Source organism: Chiloscyllium plagiosum, unplaced genomic scaffold (genome assembly GCF_037043375.1).
Source record: "Chiloscyllium plagiosum isolate Xiang-an unplaced genomic scaffold, Cpla_swu_hap1 HiC_scaffold_34, whole genome shotgun sequence".
Lineage (NCBI taxonomy): Eukaryota > Metazoa > Chordata > Chondrichthyes > Orectolobiformes > Hemiscylliidae > Chiloscyllium > Chiloscyllium plagiosum.
Window position 1 is genome coordinate 51153450 of NW_028270172.1, and position 18434 is coordinate 51171883.

The 18434-nt window shown below is 42.5% G+C and overlaps 1 protein-coding gene across 1 annotated transcript in view; it reads left to right on the forward strand.

Annotated features, from left to right (window-relative positions):
- The window catches only part of sycp2l (synaptonemal complex protein 2-like), a 171168-nt gene that overhangs the window by 69575 nt on the left and 83159 nt on the right, over nucleotides 1–18434 (forward strand). The window contains exons 9-10 of the mRNA XM_043719016.2: nucleotides 554–624; nucleotides 8298–8379. Of these exons, the coding sequence (XP_043574951.2) occupies nucleotides 554–624; nucleotides 8298–8379 (153 nt within the window). The remainder of the gene's footprint in view (nucleotides 1–553; nucleotides 625–8297; nucleotides 8380–18434) is intronic.

Sequence of the window (18434 nt, forward strand, 5' to 3'; positions counted from 1 at the left end):
ACAGTTGATATTTTGGGGCTTCATCTGACTGTGATCCAGCATATTGTTGGTTATGTTCCAATGATCTTTTCTGGCTAAAGAATCCTTGATGCTCTTGACAGTAGAAACATTGACAGAACCCCTTTCCTCAATTCTCCACTGGTCTTCCCCATCTTCCATCCATTTGAAATCTGATATATTGTAAATTTGAGAAGGAATAGATTTACAAAATTTTTAAATACTATATTCTCCTTTCTCCAGTATTTTGAATACTAGTTTATTTTAATCCAGTACTGTGCTTTTTTTTTAATTGCTAGTTTCATAGAGATGATTTTTGCACAGTGTCAATCTGTTGGTGAAAATGTAATTTTTAGAAAACATGAATTTGAAAATTGATCAAGGAACATCAGATACAATCTATTATTAATTGCAGTGAGATGGGAACATCACAATTAAGATGAGAACATCCCAATCTGTAGACCAGTAAGGCCACATACCTTAAAACTCTAATGTTTCTTTCAGCATTCTTTAATTATAATCACATTGATTTTGCTTTGTAACTTTTTTTTCCTAGCTGATGATTTTGCAATTGGAAACAATCTGGTATTTGAGACATCACTGTTAACTCCTCCAGACACATTAGAGGTATGGTCTGATAGCTCGGCTGTAATATTCTTGAAATGTGAATGCATATTTTGGTTTTCAAGGGTTATATTAACAACGCTCTTGAATTGTGTACCAACGTGCATGGTTTATTAGTGTGTAATGCATCAGCTAGACTCTGAACAAAAAGAAAATGGGTAATCCACATTCTTCCAGGGTTCAACTGCCTGGATTATAATATTTGGGTTCAGGGGTATGGTTATAAAAGGAATTGTTTGTGATAGTAAAAAAAACAATTTGTTTCACTAACCCAGGTTAATAAAAGATTGACTTGGAAGTTTTGGCCTTGATTGCTACTCAATGACCTCCAGTAAATCAGAGTATGAACAGTTTAGGTTGCAGTTGCCTGTTAAGGAAAGATCTGCAAATGCTCAGTCTCGTTTGACATGAACTGCTTAAGTAAAATACTGGCAAAATATCTTATGCTTGTTTCCAACCACTTGTATTCTGTTCAAGGAGAAAATGAAAGGAAATGAACAAATGGGTATGAAATCTAAAATCTCACTTGTGTAAAGGGTTAATGTTGAAGAGTACATTCATTGAGGATGAAGAGGTGGTGCTGTTGGGTGGAGTCACGTGATACCAGATTATAATTCAACAGGTTTATTTAAAATCACAAGCTTTCTGAGCGCTGCTGCTCCTCCTCCAGGTAAAATGGAGGGAAGCGTGCACACAATTTATAGGTGGCAAGTTAATTGCAATAGGTAATTAAGAGCGTCAAAAGATAATACAAATGATGTGAGTGGAGTGTTAACAGGCTGAATAACCTGTTGTTGCAGGATATTAAAAATGTCAGTAGCTGGCTTACTGACCCATGGTCTGATTAAGTGAGGTAATTACCAAAAGTAAGATGGTGCTAGACACAAATAAGAAACCCCCACAACCTGCTCGAGTACTCTCAAGCACTCACCACCTGTTCCCCACCCCATTGCCACAACCCTCTCCAGACACCTGCCCTCTTGTGAGTCTCTCGCTCTTGCTCCAAACCTCACCGATCACCCTGTCCAGCCCTCACTGACAGCTTGCTCCATTTGCCTCGCCCCAGCTCTGGCCCTCTCAATGGCTGTAATGCACACAAAACGACATTGTTCATTGTATGTCAGTCCATGTGATGACAATAAATCAATCAATCCCCATCACCTTTACCAAACTATCAGTTGCAATTGCACTTGCTCTTGATATATTCAGTAAAGAGTAACCAGTCCCTGTGCAGCTGGAAGTTATGCCTTCAAATTGACAATGCCCTCTATTTTAGTTTTATGCCACTGTCACCATGCTCAGTGGGATAGACTCTGAAGAGATCCAGCAAATCAAGATTCTGCAACCATGAGGCATTGTGAGCCATCAACAGAAGAATTGTACTCCAACTCAATCTGCAACTGCATCAGGTGTCCCTGAAAATGAGGTGTCAACCTAGTAAAGCATGTCAAGAGCATAAGCATCAAATGATAGGCAGAGCTAAGTAATCCCACAACCAACGAACTGGATCTAAGCTCTGTATTCCCTGTCACATCCTGTCATGAATAGTGGTGGACAATTGAATAATCTTCACTGGAGGAGAAAGCTCCACAAATATCCCCATCCTCCATGTTGGAAGAACTTAACACATCAGTGCAAAAGATAAAGCTGAAACGTTTGCAGTAATATTCAGTCAGAAGTGCCAATTGGATGCTCCATCTCTGCATCTCCAGTGGTTTCCAACATAACATAGCAATCTTCAGCCAGTTGATACAATATGATATCAAGAAACAGTTGGAGGTGTTGGACACTAAAAGCTGTGGGATGTAACAATATTTTGACAATAGTACTGAAGACCTATACTCCAGAACTTGCCACACCCCTAGTCAAGCAGTTCTGGAATAGCTACAACACTGGAAGCTATCCAGCAATGTGGCTAATTGCCCAAGTATGTCCTGTGCACACAAAGTAGGACAAATTCAACCCAAACAATTACTGCTTTATCAGTGTACTCTTGCTTATCAGTAAAGTGGTGGAAGATGTTATCAAAGCTTAACAATAACCTAATGACCAATTTGGGTTCTTCCAGGGCCGCTCAACTCCTGATGTCTTTTACTACCTTGGTACAAACATGTTCAAAAATGAAGAATCCCAGAGGTGATGTGAGAGGGACAGACCTTGACATAAGCTGCATTTGATTTGCGTGTGGTATCAAGAAGCCCTAGCATAACTGGAATGAATGGGTGTCAGAAGGTTGGTTAGAGTCATCCCTGATACATAGGAAGATGATCATTGTTGTTGGTTAGTCATCTCAGCTCCAGGGTATCTCTGCAGGAGTTCGTTAGGATAATGTCCTAGACCCAAACACTTTCAGCTACTTTGGGGTGGCATGGTAGCTCAATAGTTAGCACTGCTGCCTTACAGTGCCAGGGAACCTGGATTTGATTCCACTCTTGGGCGACTGTGTGGAATTTGCATATTCTCCCCATGTCTGCCTGGGTTTGCTCTGGGTGCTCCAGTTTCCTCCCTTAGTCCAAAGATTTGCAGGTTAGGTAGATTACTGATGATAAATTGCCTCCAGTGTCCAGAGATGTGTAGGTTAGATGGATTAGCCATGGGAAATGCAGGGTAACAGTGATAGGGTGGGGGGGGGAGGAGTGGGTCTGGGTGGGATGCATTTTGCAGGGTCAGTGAAGTCGGTGGGCTGAATGGCCTGGTTCCACGCTGTAGGGATTCAATACTTCAACAATTACCTTCCTCCATCATAAGGTCAAAAATGTGGACGCTTGCCAATCATGCTGAAAATTGTACAATCCTTCATGACTCCTTAGATACTGAAATAGTTCATGTTCAAATGCAGCAAGATCTGGACAATATCCAGGCTTGGGCTTACAAGTGGCACAAAAGATTTGTACCAAGCAATGATCAAATCCAATGAGAAACTACCTAACCACTGCCCCTTAACATTCAGTGATGGTAACCTTGCTATCAATATCCCGAGGCTGGGGGTACCATTGACCAAAAACTTAAGTGGACTCCCCCACTTGAACACACTGGCTGCAAAGGCAGGTCAGAGGCTAGGAAAACTGCAGTGGGTGACTCACCTGCTGACTGCCCAAAGCGAGGTGCAAGTCTGGAATGTGATTGAATGGCCTGGACAGCTCTAATAAAACTCAAGCAGTTTGACACCATCCAGGGCATCACAGCCTCCTGGATTGGTAGCACATCCATAAGCATCTACTCCCACCACTGATGCTCAGTAGCAGCAGTGCGTACTATCTACAAGATGCAGTGCAGAAGTTCACCATGGGTGGCACGGTGGTTAGCACTGCTGCCTCACAGCGCCTGAGACCTGGATTCAATTCCCGCCTCAGGCGACTGACTGTGTGGAGTTTGCACATTCTCCCCATGTCTGTGTGGGCTTCCTCCGGGTGCTCCGGTTTCCTCCCACAGTCCAAAGATGCACAGGTCAGGTGAATTGGCCATGCTAAATTGCCCGTAGTGTTAGGTGATGGGGTAAATGTAGGGGAATGGGTCTGGGTGGGTTGCGCTTCGGCGGGTTGGTGTGGACTTGTTGGGCCGAAGGGCCTGTTTCCACACTGTAAGTAATCTAATCCAAGAACAACAAAGGCAGCAGATACATGGGAATACCGCCACCTACCATCCTGACTGGAAAATATCCTGGCCTCCCATCCATAAGGGCATTGTGGGCTAACCTACAGCATGTGGACTGCAACAGCAAGTCACCACTACATTCTAGGGATGGCCAGCTAATGATGCCCATGTCCCATAAATTAATGAGAAAAGATAAGGGGAGTGGTATTGTTTATAGAGTGGAGGGGATACAGTGTACGTGTTAATAGAATATCAGTCAGTTCAAGTGAAACCAAAACCAGGAAAACCAGACACACTGGAGGGGAAGGTCCAGGAAAAGCTTGAAAAAGAAAGAGGAGACCGAATTCCAACCTGAAGTTGTTGAACTCTGTTGTGGCCAGAAGTGTGTAAAATGTCTAAACGCAAGTTGATGTACTGTTCATCCAGTTTGTGTTAGAAGTCACTGCAATGCTCCGATATCAAAAAAAAATCCTCAGTCCTCTCGGGCAATTACAAACGCTGAAGCTCTTGAGCTCTGCCTTCTGAGTCCATTTTTATCAGGCTGAACTGCTACAATAATTTACTGACCCTATCATAAGAAGCGTGACTGTTTCCTGGTACAAAACACCAGGTAACTTTCTCATTCCCTGATGTGTTGCAGAGTTGGCAGCTCTGTCTCCAGCTCAATGATTTCTGAGCTGGATCTCCATCAGCTGTTAACTCTTACTGTAGCCATGGGTGCTCCAAATCACAAGGGCATCCAAGGAGCTGTCGCATGTACTCCACCTGCATGTAATACTTTATAATTTTTCAGCTAAAATTCAATCACATTTTCTCCACTTACATATTTTATTAACCCTTCTACTCTGAAAATGGAACCATCCTTAACTACTTAACAAGCACTCACTAAATAGCAAGCTGCTGCTTCCTTATAGTCAAGTAAGTAGGTAGATAGTCCTGGAAGTGGAAAAGATCGAAAGTGTGAAGAGGTACTTCGTTCCCTTCTTTGCGACTTTGTTACCCACTGGCAAGAACTCTGTTTGACGTCTCATTCGTTGCTAAGTCACTCTGCCATGTCTGCATTTATAAGCTTCACCTTCGCTCAATTACAGAATCCTAGCAGTGTTACAGTACAAAAGGAGGCACTTGGCCTATTGCACCTGCTCAAAAAATGAGCATTATGATCAAGTGCCAAACCCATTTTGTTTTTTTTTTTCACATACCCTTACTTATCTTGTTTGTACAAATAATCCACCTAATGCCTCAATTGAATCTTCCTCCATCACATTTCCATTGCATGCCCTAATTGTTCACTGTGTGATTTTTTTTTTTCTCTCTCATTGCATTTGCTTCTTTTTGAAAATCACTTTAAATCTATGCCCTCTGGTTCTTGGTCCTTTTCTGAGTAAGAAGAGTTCTCCCTACCTACACTATCCAGCCCGCTCATAATTTTGGAAACCTCAAGCAGACCACCTCCTAGCCAGCCAGTCTCCAAGGACAAGTCCCAGCCTCTTCCATCTATCCACTTAACTGAGATTTTTCATCCCTGGAAATGTTTGTGTTCTTGTTTTTGCACTTTTTCACGTGTTCAGATCCTTCCTGTAATGTGGTACTCAGAACTATACAGGGCTAAGGTCTAATACTTGTCTTATGCAAATTCGACATCACCATCTTGCTCTTGTACTCTTTGCTACATGGCATGGAGAAAGGTTTCTGCATGTTCCCTTACATTAATCTGTTCAGTCATGAAAACATTACGTTTTGATGAAATTTAGAATTCAAACAGTAAATTTCAGTTGAGTGTAAATATCAGCTAGATTTAGATTTTTGAGAAAAGATAAAGATTTCATTACACTTCTAACTTCCAGTGCTCTGTTCAAATCCTGCTTGTTGACAGTTTCTATTATACTTTGTTCATATTTTTCTCTAAGATATTTGAGTAAAAGTTTTATATTCACACTTGTCAATCACTAATATCTTCGACCTGCTACTTTTGAAGAAACATTGCAATAGCTGCATAACAGTTCTCTGCAATGATTCATTTTTCTGTTTGTTTTTATACATGAGCAATAGTTTCTCTTTTAACACTTCTATAAGTTTTCATTTGAGCTGATGCAATCCATCTGAACCAGACACATGAGAACAGATAATTCATAAATGCATTCATATTGTCTTCCATTGTCAAGTTTACCATTCTACATTTTCTAGGAAGTATAAGGCAAGGTACTTAATATTTTCTGCCATTTTGCTGTCATTATTGAAGCATTTATTGTGAACATCCTGATCTTAATCTGTCATTTTTTTAGTTTGTCAGATATTTTACAATCATGCCAAATTTCCAGGCTTTATATAATTATACAGTTTCATCAGCAATTGCATAATTGTCCAGTATTTAAATATGATTCCTGCAAATGTTCAGCCTCCTGGCCATCCATCTGCTGGCTCAAAAACGTTTTGAGCATCCTACCAGTGGTTTACCAGCATAGCCTCCCAACTCTTAAACTCTATGCTCCAAGCATATGACATGACACCTCAACCACTTTATCCATCTGCCCTGATACTGTAAGGGACTGGTGTACATTTGCACCAAGGCCTCTCTGATCCTTGGTGCTTTCCAAGGTTATACTGATCATCATGTACTCCCTTATACTTTTGCAGGGCAAACGAGATATCACATCATTTTATTTGGATTGAATTCCACTTGCCATTGATCAGCCCATCTATATCCTCTTGTAGTCTAAGGCTATTCTCCTCACTATCTTATTTACTGTCCTACCAATTTCTGTCTCATCTGCAACCATGATGATTAACCCTCCCACATTCAAGTGTCATTTCATAAACAACAAGGGGCCCCACTGGACACCGACTTCCAATCAGAAAAACATCCTAGACCATCCACCTCTGCTTCCTGCCACTCAGCCAGTTCAGAATTTGCCAAATCTCCTCTGATGCCATGGGCTCTTACCTTTGCTTTCAGTCTCCTATGTAGGACTTTATCAAAAGCCTTGCTCAAGTCCACATAGACTACATCAAAAGCATTGTCATCATCTCTGTACTAACTACTTCAAAAAAAATTCAATCATTTGGTCAGACATGACCTCCCCTCATTAAAACCATGCTGACTACTCTTGATTAATGTTTGCTTCTCCAAATGCAAATTAATCCTGTTGCTCAGAATTGATGTCAAAAGTTTCCTCACGTTTGAGTTTAGACTGACTGGTCTGTAGCTTCCTGGTTTATCCCTTGCTCCCTTCATGAATGATGTGCCACATTGGCTGTCCTTTGACATCTCTCCTGAGGCCAGAGAGGAATTGAACATTTTTGCAAGTGCCCCTGCTATTTTCTTTCTTATTGATCTAGGATATAATTTGTCGGATTTATCTTTTTTAAAGCCTGCCAAACCATTTTAAATCTCACTGTCTATGCTAATTTCTTTAATTGTCTCTCAGGATTTCTGTCTGATTTCTATACCCATGTTGTCACTCTCACTAGTTGACACTGACCCAAAGTATTCATTTGGAATCCTTCGTCCTCTGACTCCATGCAGAAATTACTGCTGTGGTCCTTAATGGACCTACTCTTTCCCTTTATTATCTGTTTATCCTTAATACATCTATAAAACAATTTAGGACTTTCCTTTTGTTTTACCTGTCACTGTATTTTCATTATCTCCTTGTAGCTTTTTTTGAGCTCTTCGTCTCTGCCTCAAGCCTCCTCTTTTTTTTTTAATCTTGTGTTGTATGTTGATTTCAAAAGGTGACAGGATTTGATTGATCCCAAGCTTATTAATTGGAACATGTTGGTCCTGCATTTTTCATATTGCACTGTTCTGAAAGAAATTTACCTGAAAGTATTCTTAGTCCGCTGACCAAATCAAAAACATTATGGAGGGTATTCTGTATAATCTTGAGTAATGTTCCATGTTTTAGTGTTATCTCGGACTGTGGGAATTACACTCAATGGTGTTTCTGGGCAAAGACATTTTCAATTTGAGAAAATATCTGATACTTGATTTGTGGAGTTGAATGGGAATGTTATTTGCTCAGTGCTTATGTCTTGCAGTTTTGCTGTCTGACTAACAAAGTTATATTTTATTAATCCAGAAAATGAAGCTACCATCAACTAAGTATCTGGGGAGGACGTCCATGAGTGTTGAAGTTCCAGATAATGAAGAGAAGACATCAGGTACAGATCCCATGGCTAAGGTTCACCCTCTAAACAAGTTAAATGGAATATTTTATTGTTTTAAGTTGTCATTTTTGGATTTGATTTAAGCTTTGTTTGGTAGCAATTTGTATTTATATGGTGCTTTGACATAATGCATCTTAAAGCATTTCGTAGTAGCATTAGAAGGCAAACAAAATAGATGGGATTTGTCACTGTTTTCAGTGACTGTGGCAGTTGTGGAAACTTTTATTTAGTTGCTCTGTGTTCTATACAGAAGGATGTTTTCTGTCTTTTGCTGTTTCCTAACGCCACTCAAGCTGATTCTATACTTTATTAGTTTTTGTTCTGTTCTAAGTTTCTTTCTTTCTACCATAAAGCCTTAATAGTGTAGGTAGTAAAAACCCGAAATAAAAGCCATGTGGCTAAAATATTCAATGAGGAGGCAGTGTTTCTGGCGAGACAGAAGCAAAGTAAATATTTTGAGTCGAACATGATTATTATTAGCTGAAGGAAGGTAAAATTATACTGGATTATAGGTTTTGGCTGAGGTGAGGTAAGGAGGGAGAGAATAATAGAGGGAATGGGATAGATTGCAAGATATGTGACAAAGACGTGATCAAATAAAAAGCAAAGGGAGTGGTAATAAATTAAATATAATTTCATCCAAAGTGAGTGTGAATGACAAAATAACAAACTGCCATGTCCAAATCCAAAAACATCAAAAAGTAAATTCAGACCAGCATTAGGCAAAAAAAAACCCTTCAAAGTGGAGGCAGAATTCCTGGTCTGAAATTGTCAAGTACAAATATTGAGTTCAGGTGGCTGTAAAATGTCTAATCAGATGATGAGCTGCTGCTCCTTTCAAAATAAGCTCGATTCATTGAAAAACTGTTGCAGATCAAGGACAGAAATGAGTGTGAGACAAAATGGTGAATTCTAATTGCAAGCATTTAGGAGCTTGGGATCACGCTTGCACATAGTTTGCGTTTTGGCTCTCCAAACTAGAAAAATCCTCAGTGACCAACAAATATGGCACATTAAGTTGAAAGAAGGACAAGTAAATTGCTGATTCACTTAGAGGCATGTTTGGGGACTTGGCTGATGAGAGATTAGGTAAAAATTAGGTGTTGCACCGAGTACAATTGGTTGAAAGTGTGCTGTGTATATTATTCGGGCTGATTGAAGAGTGGACCATGCTGGTGTCACAAAAAGAATAATCACTTTGAATGCTGACTGTGGAAGGAAGAAAGAGTTTTGTGATGGGCGAATTATTGGAGGATGGGGTAGAAATTAAGGACAGCTAGTATGGTTATATGAGAGAGGGGAAGAGGGGAGTGCAGAATTATGGGCGGTGGGTTGCAAACTGTTGAAGGTCCAGTTAACCATTCAGGAGTCAATCAGGAAGACTTCTCAGAAGTGTTGTTAGAGAAGGTTGCATCATCAGAACAATCGCACCTTTAATCACTATAATGCTCTGTTGCATTTGTTAAGCTCTCTGTCCCTTTCACTAATTCTGTTTATTTAATATATTTTATCATTGCCCTGCCCTTCAGCCTTGACATTTCTTTTATTTTCCTGCTTTTTTGAATTAATCCTTTTTGGACCCCAATGAGCATCCTTTTCTCTGCATCAGTTTAAAACCATATCTACCCTACACATTGGGTTTGCCAGGCTACTAGTCCTAGCTTGGTTTAAGTGAAACCTGACCCACAAAAATGATGCCTCCTTACTCTGGTGTCTGTACTAGTGCCTCTCGGCCATTCTTTCAACAAATTATTTTGCAATTATCTTTATTGGGAACAGATTAGAGCATAAAACAATCTTCAGATTACTGTAAAAGATATATTTTGTTGAAGCTTTATGTCAAGTACTCAAGGAAAATTTGCAAGAATACCAATTAAAGAGAAAAACCAGCATGTGCCTCTTGATGTGGGAGCTCAGGAACGTGGCTGACGTTTACATTTGCAAGAAGTGTGTCCAGCTGCAGCTCTTATTTGATCCCACGATGGTTCTGGAGCTACGGATGGACTCACTGTGAACTGGTCACACCGCAGGTTAGGATTGCTGAGGGAGACAGTGAATGGGTGACCAAAAGGTAGAAAAAAAGTAGGAAGGTAGTGCAGGTGTCTGCTGCGGTCATCTCCCTCCAAAACAGACGTACCATTTTGGATACTGTCGGGGGAGATGGCTCACCAGGAGCGGGCAGCAGTTGCCAAGGTCATGGCTCCTTGGAAGGCACTGCTGTTCAGAAGGGCGGGAAAAAAACTGATAGGGCCATAGTCATAGGGGATTCTATTGTAAGGGGAGTAGATAGGTGGTTCTGTGGCCGAAAATGGGACTCCCAGATGGTACTCTGGTCAGGGATGTCACTGATCGGCTACAGGGCATTCTGAAAGGGGAGGGTGAACAGCCAGTTGTCTTGGTGCATATAGGCACCAATGATATGAGTAAAAAAGTAGATGAGGTCCTGAATGCAGAATTCAGGGACCTAGGAGAGAAGTTAAAAAGGAGGACCTCAAAGGTAGTGATCTCTGGATTACTGCCAGTGCCATGTGCTAGCCAGCATAGAAATGAAAAAATAGGCAGAATGAACACATGGCTTGAAGGATTGTGTAGGACGGAGGGGTTCAGATTTGTTGGACATTGGGACCAGTTCTCGGGAAGGTGTGACTATTACAAATTGGATGGTCTACATCTGAACCAGACTGGAACCAGTGTTCTTGAGGGAGTTTTTGCTACTGCTGTTGGGGAGGTTTTACACTAATGTGGCAGGGGACTGGGAACCAGAGGAGAAGACAAGTAGACAGCGAGGTGGAAACTGGAGACTGTAAGAGTCATGTCCATAGCATTAATAAGGGGAAGAGTAGGCAGAGAGCAGATGAACACAAAAGGATTGGTGGCCCGAAGTGCATATACATTAATGCAAGAAGTATAGTGTGTAAGGCAGATGAATTTAGGGCTTGGGTTGGTGCCTTATTGCAATCACAGTGTCTTGGTTGAAGGAAGGACATGATTGGAAACTAAATGTTCCAGGATATAGAGGTTTTAGACAGGACAGGGAGGGAAGTAAATGTTTGGGGGGAGGAGGAGGAGTTGCATTGCTGATCAGGGATGATATCACGGCTTTGCAAAAGGAGAACACTATGGATGGCTTGATCAGGGAGGCATTACGGATGGAGCTGAGAAATAAGGGTACAGTTACATTGTTGGGGCTGTATTACAGGCCTCCCAACAGTGAGCGTGAGGTAGAAGAACAAATTATGGAAAGATGTAGCCGCAACAAGGTGGTGGTGATGGGAGATTTTAATTTTCCCAACATTGACTGTGATACACTTAGTGGCAGAGGTCTGGATGGGGCAGAATTTGTAAGAAGCGTCCAGGAATGTTTTCTAGAGCGGTATGTCAATAGTCCGATGAGGGAAGGGACCATATTGGACCTGGTGTTGGGGAATCAGCCAGGCCAGGTGATAGAAGTTGCGGTGGGAGATTTCTTGGGAAATAGTGACCACAATTCTGTAAGTTTTAGAATATTCGTAGACAAAGATGAGAATAGTCCCAAGGGAAGAGTACTAAACTGGGTCAAGGCCAATTATATCAAAATTAGGCAGGAGCTGGGGAAATGTGGATTGGACACAGCTATTTGAAGGGAAGTCCACATTTGATATGTGGGAGGCATTCAAAGATAGTGCAGGATAGGCATGTCCCTTTGAAAACAAGGGATAGGAAACTCAAGATTCGTGAACCGTGGATGACAGGAGAAATCGTGCAACTAGCCAAGAGGAAAAGAAATGGGCACATAAAGTCCAGGCAGCTAAGAACAGAACGGGCCTTGGAGGAATATCAGAAGAGTAGGACAAGTCTTAAATGGGGAATCAAGCAGCCTAAAAGGAGTAATGAAATAGCTTTAGCGAGCAGAATTAAGGAGAATCCCAAAGCATTTTATTCTTATATAAGAAGTAAATGGGTAACTAGAGAAAGGATTGGTCCACTAAAGGGTAATGAAGGAATGCCATGTGTTGAACCTGAGAATGGGTGAGATTCAGAATGATTACTTTGCATTAGTGTTCACTGAGAAGAGGAACATGATGTATGTTGAGATTAGAGGTAGAAGTTTGACTGCTCTGGATCATGTGATATAAATAGGGAAGATGTGTTGAGTAGGCTAGAGGTTATTAAGGTGGACAAATCCCCAGGATCGGATGGGATCTATCCCAGGTTGCTGAGGAAGGCAAGAGAGGAAATAGCTGGGGCCCGGACAGATAATTTTGTAGCATCCGTAAACACAGGTGACGTGCTGGAGGACTGGAGGGTTGCTCATGTTGTCCCCCTGTACAAGAAGAGTAGGAGGGATATTCCGGGTAACTACATACCAGTGAGCCTGACGTCAGTGGTGGGAAAGTTGCTGGAGAAGGTACTGAGGGATAAAATCTATTTATATTTAGAAAAGAATGTGCTTATCTTTCATAGACAACATGGTTTTGTGCAGGGGAGATCGTGCCTTACCAACTTGATAGAGTTCTTTGAGGAATTGACCAAGTTGATAGATGAAGGAAGGGCTGTAGATGTCATATATATGGACGTTAGTAAGGAGTTTGATAAGGTTCCCCATGGTAAACTAATAGAGAAAGTGAAGTCACATGGTGTGCAGGGTGTTCTAGCTAGGTGGATAAAGAACTGGTTGAACAATAGAAGACAGAGTAGTAGTTGAAGGGAGTTTCTCGAAATGGAGAAAGGTGACCAGTGGTGTTCCACAGGGATCAGTGCTGGGGTCACTGCTGTTTGTGATATTTATAACTGATCTGGAAGAGGGCACTGTTGGTATGATCAGCAAGTTTGCAGATGACACACAGATTGGTGGAGTAGCAGAAAGCATAGGGGACTGTCAAATAATACAGGAGAATATAGACTGGAGAGTTGGGCAGAGCAGTGGAAGATGGAGTTCAATCCAGGCAAATGTGAGGTGATGCATTTTGGGAAATTTAACTCTAGAGCGAATCATACAGTAAATGGAAGAGCCTTGGGAAAAGTTGATGGGCAGAGAGATCTGGGAGTTCAGGTCCATTGTACCCTGAAGGTTGCTGCACAGTTGGATAGAGTGGTCAAGAAGGCACATGGTATGCTTGCCTTCATCGGTTGGGGTATTGTGTATAAGAGCTGGCAGGTCATGTCAAAATTGTACACGACATTGGTTCAGCCACATTTAGAATACTGTGTGCAGTTCTGGTCGCCACATTACCAAAAGGATGTGGACGCTTTGGAAAGGGTGCAGGGAAGGTTTATGAGGAGGTTGCCTGGTACGGAAGGTACTAGCTAAGAAGAGTGGTTGAGTAAGTCAGGTTTGTTTTCATTAGTAAAAAGGAGATTGAGGGGGGATCTGACGGAGGTTTACAAAATCATGAAGGGTATAGACAGGGTGGATAGAGATAAGCTTTTTCCCAGGGTGAAGGATTTAATAACGAGAGGTCACTCTTTCAAGGTGAGAGGTGAAAAGTTTAAGGGGGATACATGCAACATGTATTTTACAGGGGGTGATAGGTGCCTGGACTGCTTTGCCAGCAGAGGCAGGCACAGTAGATTCATTTAAGATGCATCTGGACAGATGCATGATCAGGTGTGAAGCCGAGGGATACAGATGTTTAGGAATTGGGTGACAGGTTCAGACAGTGGATTTGGATTCACTCAGGCTTGGAGGGCCAGAGGGCCTATTTCTGGCTTGGAAATTTTCTTCGTTCTTTTGTTCTCTGAGAGGAGAAAGCTGGTTGGTTGGCAATGGCTTCTGGTAGAAGCATTGTCAAGGTGGAGCAGTTGATGATTGACAGCGAAATGCCAGGCTTTGTTTAGATTTTAAATCATGCACGTTGACTCTTATTTGTCAGAACATTGCTCTGAGAAATGAATGTTTGTCACCTATTTTGTTGAGTTGAAATAAGTGCAGACCATGCACATGTTGTTTCTGTCTGAAAACAATAGTCCTGCGTACTAATATGTAACTATCGGTGCACACAAGTGCATTATATTGCAAGATCAAGTGACAATTCTAAACTGGTTGTCAGTATAATTCTTTGGAGACAAGATTATTCAGTAAAGATTTGACCAGTTGCAGAATCGCATCTAATGTATTGCTGGATGGCCATGGTCAGTATATTTTTGCTGGTTGTGAAAGACTGAAGGGATATGTTGTTTAAGATCATCTGCTATTCATTTGGAACATACACTACATACTTAGTATCACACCAGCACTGAAATCCATATACCACGACATTCATTTGTTGTTTTAGATAGTGGCTGAGAGATACGTGGAAAGCATGTTCAGAGGTTTGTCATACTGCAGCTGAAGGGAGTAAGGGAATGAAGGAAATGGGTGACCATCCAGCAGTCAAGGAGAAACAGGCAGAGAGTGCAGGGGTCCCGTTCTCTGGAGGTTTCCATGTTTGGGTCTGAGGGCAGTGTTGCTACCTCAAGGGAGTGCACTTAAAGATAGGCTTTTGATACCACCAGTGGTCTGACTGTACAGGATGGGAGGATGAAGAAAACAAGTTTGATTGAAGGCATAACTTCAGCTGCATGGGGACTGGTTACTCTTTACTGACTATATCTACAGCAGATGCAATCACAACAGACAGATTGGTAAAGGTGATGGGGATTGATTGATTTATTGTCATCACATGGACTGACATACAATGAACAAAGTTGTTTTGTGTGCATTACAGCCATAGAGAGGGCCAGAGCTGGGGTGGAGCAGATGGAGCAAGCTGTTAGTGAGGGTTGGACAGGGCGATGGGCGAGAGTGAGAGCGAGACACTCACGAGGGGGCAGGTGTTTGGAGAGGGTTGTGGCAATGGGGTGGCAACAGGTGGTGAGTGCCTGAGAGTACTCGAGCAGGTTGTGGGGGTTTCTTATTTGTGTCTAGCATCATCTTATTTGTGGTAATGACCTCACTTAATCAGATCATGGGTCATCCTTTCACTTGTAAGTCAGCTACTGACACTACTCACACCATTTGACACTTATAATATCCTGCAACAACAGGTTATTCAGCCTGTTAACACTTCACTCACATCATCTGTATTATCTTTTGACACTCTTAATTACCTATTGCAATTATCTTGCCACCTATAAATTGTGTGCACGCTTCCCTCCATTTTACCTGGAGGAGGAGCAGCTCTCCAAAAGCTTGTGATTTCAAATAAACCTGTTGAATTATAACCTGGTATCATGTGACTCCACCCAACAGCACCACCTCTTCATCCTCAATGAATGTACTCTTCAACATTAATCCTTTCCACAAGTGAGATTTTAGATTTCATACCCATTTGTTAGTTTCCTTTAATTTTCTCCTCAAACGGAATACAGGTGGTTGGACGCAAGCATAAGATATTTTGCCAGTATTTTACTTAAGCTGTTCATGTCAAATTAAAAATCACGCAACACCAGATTATAGTCCAACAGGTTTGATTGGAAGTGCAACTCCAATCAAACCTGTTGTACTATAACCTGGTGTTGTGTGATTTTTAACTTTGTACACCCCAGTCCAACACCGGCATCTCCAAATCATGTCAAATTAGACTGAGCATTTGTAGATCATTCCTTAACAGGGAACTGCAACCTAATAGTGATGGAGATTCACTAATTAGAAGAATAGACAGAATTTTTTTGTGGTTGCAGACATGACTCCCGAATGGTGTGTTGCCTCCTTTGTGCCAGGTCAGGTGTGTCACTGACAACAGGACATCCTGAAGGTGGAGACATCGTGGTAAACATTGGTACCAACGACATAGATTAAACAAGGAATGAGGTCTTGCATCAAGAGTTCAGGGAGCTAGGCAGTGGACAGCGAAGAGGGTTACCTCAGGGTACGACAGGATCTGGACCAGATGGGCCAATGGACTGAGAAGTGGCAGATGGAGTCTAATTCAGATAAATGCGAGGTGCTGCATTTTGGGAAAGCAAACCTTAGCAGGATTTATACACTTAATGGTAAGGTCCTAGGGAGTGTTGCTGAACAAAGAGGCCTTGGAGCGCAGGTTCATAGCTCCTTGAAAGTGGAGTCACAGGTAGATAGGATAGTGAAGAAGGCGTTTGGTATGCTTTACTTTATTGGTCAGAGTATTGAGTACAGGAGTTGGGAGGTCATGTTGCGGCTGTACAGGACATTGGTTAGGCCACTGTTGGAATATTGTGTGCAATTCTGGTCTCCTTCCAATCGGAAAGATGTTGTGAAACTTGAAAGGGTTCAGAAAAGATTTACAAGGATGTTGCCAGGGTTGGAGGATCTGAGCTACAGGGAGAGGCTGAACAGGCTGGGGCTGTTTTCCCTGGAGTGTCGGAGGCTGAGGGGTGACCTTATAGAGGTTTACAAAATTATAAGGGGCATGGATAGGGTAAACAGGCAAAGTCTTTTCCCTGGGGTCGGGGAGTCCAGAACTAGAGGGCATAGGTTTAGGGTGAGAGAAGAAAGATATAAAAGAGACCTAAAGGGCAACTTTTTCACGCAGATGGAAGTACGTGTATGGAATGAGCTACCAGAGGATGTGGTGGAGGCTGATACAATTGTAACATTTAAGAGGCATTTGGATGTGTATATGAATAGGAAGGGTTTGGAGGGCTGGGTGCTGGCAGGTGGGAAAGATTGGAATGGGACATTTGGTCGGCATGGACGGGTTGGACCAAAGCGTCTGTTTCCATGCTGTACAACTCTATGACTCTAACCTTGAAGGCTGTAATCACAGGATTACTCCTAGTGCCATGGGCTAGCAAGCTCAGATGTAGGAGAATTAAGCTGATAAATGCATGGCACGAGACGTGCAGAAGGGAGGGATTTAGGTTTGTTGATCGCTGGTGTTGTTTCTGGGGAAGGTGAGACCTTAATGAGTATGATCATTTGCACCTAAACCAGAGGAGGACCACTTTCCCTTGCGGGGATAGGAGTTGTGCTGTTGTCTGGCGGACTGACCTCTACATTGCAGAGGCTGAGTGCCAGCTCTCAGATCCCACCACCTATTTCCCCCTGTCCCATGACCCCACAGTGGAACATCATGCCATTATGTCCACAGCAGTCATTAACCTTATTTCATCTGGTGATCTCCTCTCCACTGCCTCCAGGTGCACAGTCTCCCATCCCAGCACAGTTCATTTCTATCTCCTTCCCAAAATCCACAACAGGACTGCTTCTGCAGACTTATTGTATCTGCCTGCTCATTCCCACGGAACTCCTCTCTTCCCATCTCGACTCAATTTCACTTTTCTCCTCTTGTCCAGTCCCTTCCCACTTCAATCTGCAATTCCTCTGCCACTTTGTCAGTTTCAGAATTTCCAGTTCATGGGGTCCAGCTGCTGCCTTTTTATCACGGGCATGCAATCCCTTTACACATCGATTTCCCCCATCAGGATGGTCTCAGTGCTCTGTTTCCTCCTGGATGAAAGGCTTGAACCGATTCCATCAGCCACCATTCTACTCCATATGGCCGAGCTCGTCCTCACCCTACACCTTTTACTCATGTCACTTTCTTCAAGTTAAAAGGGTGGCTCTGAAGTATCCTCCTCCTTCCTCAAGTTATAATTCCACATTACAAAAATTGACAAGGCCCTCAGCCGAGTTTGACCCATCTCCTGTACTTCAACCCTCACCCCGGTCTTCCCTTAAACAATAGTGATAGGGTCCCCCTTAACCTCACCTGTCATCCCACCAGCGTGGGACTATTAGCTATCATTTCCACTTCTAGCGGGATGCTACTACCAGACACCCATTTCTCTCCTCTCCCTTGTCAGCCTTCCGCAAGGATAGTTTATTCCCGGACATCCTGGTCCATGGATGGATGTGTGTTTGCTTGCTGAGCTGGAAGTTTTGTTTTCAGATGTTTTGTCACCATGCATGTTAGGGTGGCACGGTGGCTCAATGGCTACCACTGATGCCTCACAGCACCGGAGACCTGGGTTCAATTCCAGCCTCGAGCGACTGTCTGTGTGGAGTTTACACCACCTCCCCGTGTCTGTGTAGGTTTCCTCTAGGTGCTTCAGTTTCCTTCCAAAGGTGTGCAGATCAGGTGAATTGGCCATGCTAAATTGTCCATAGT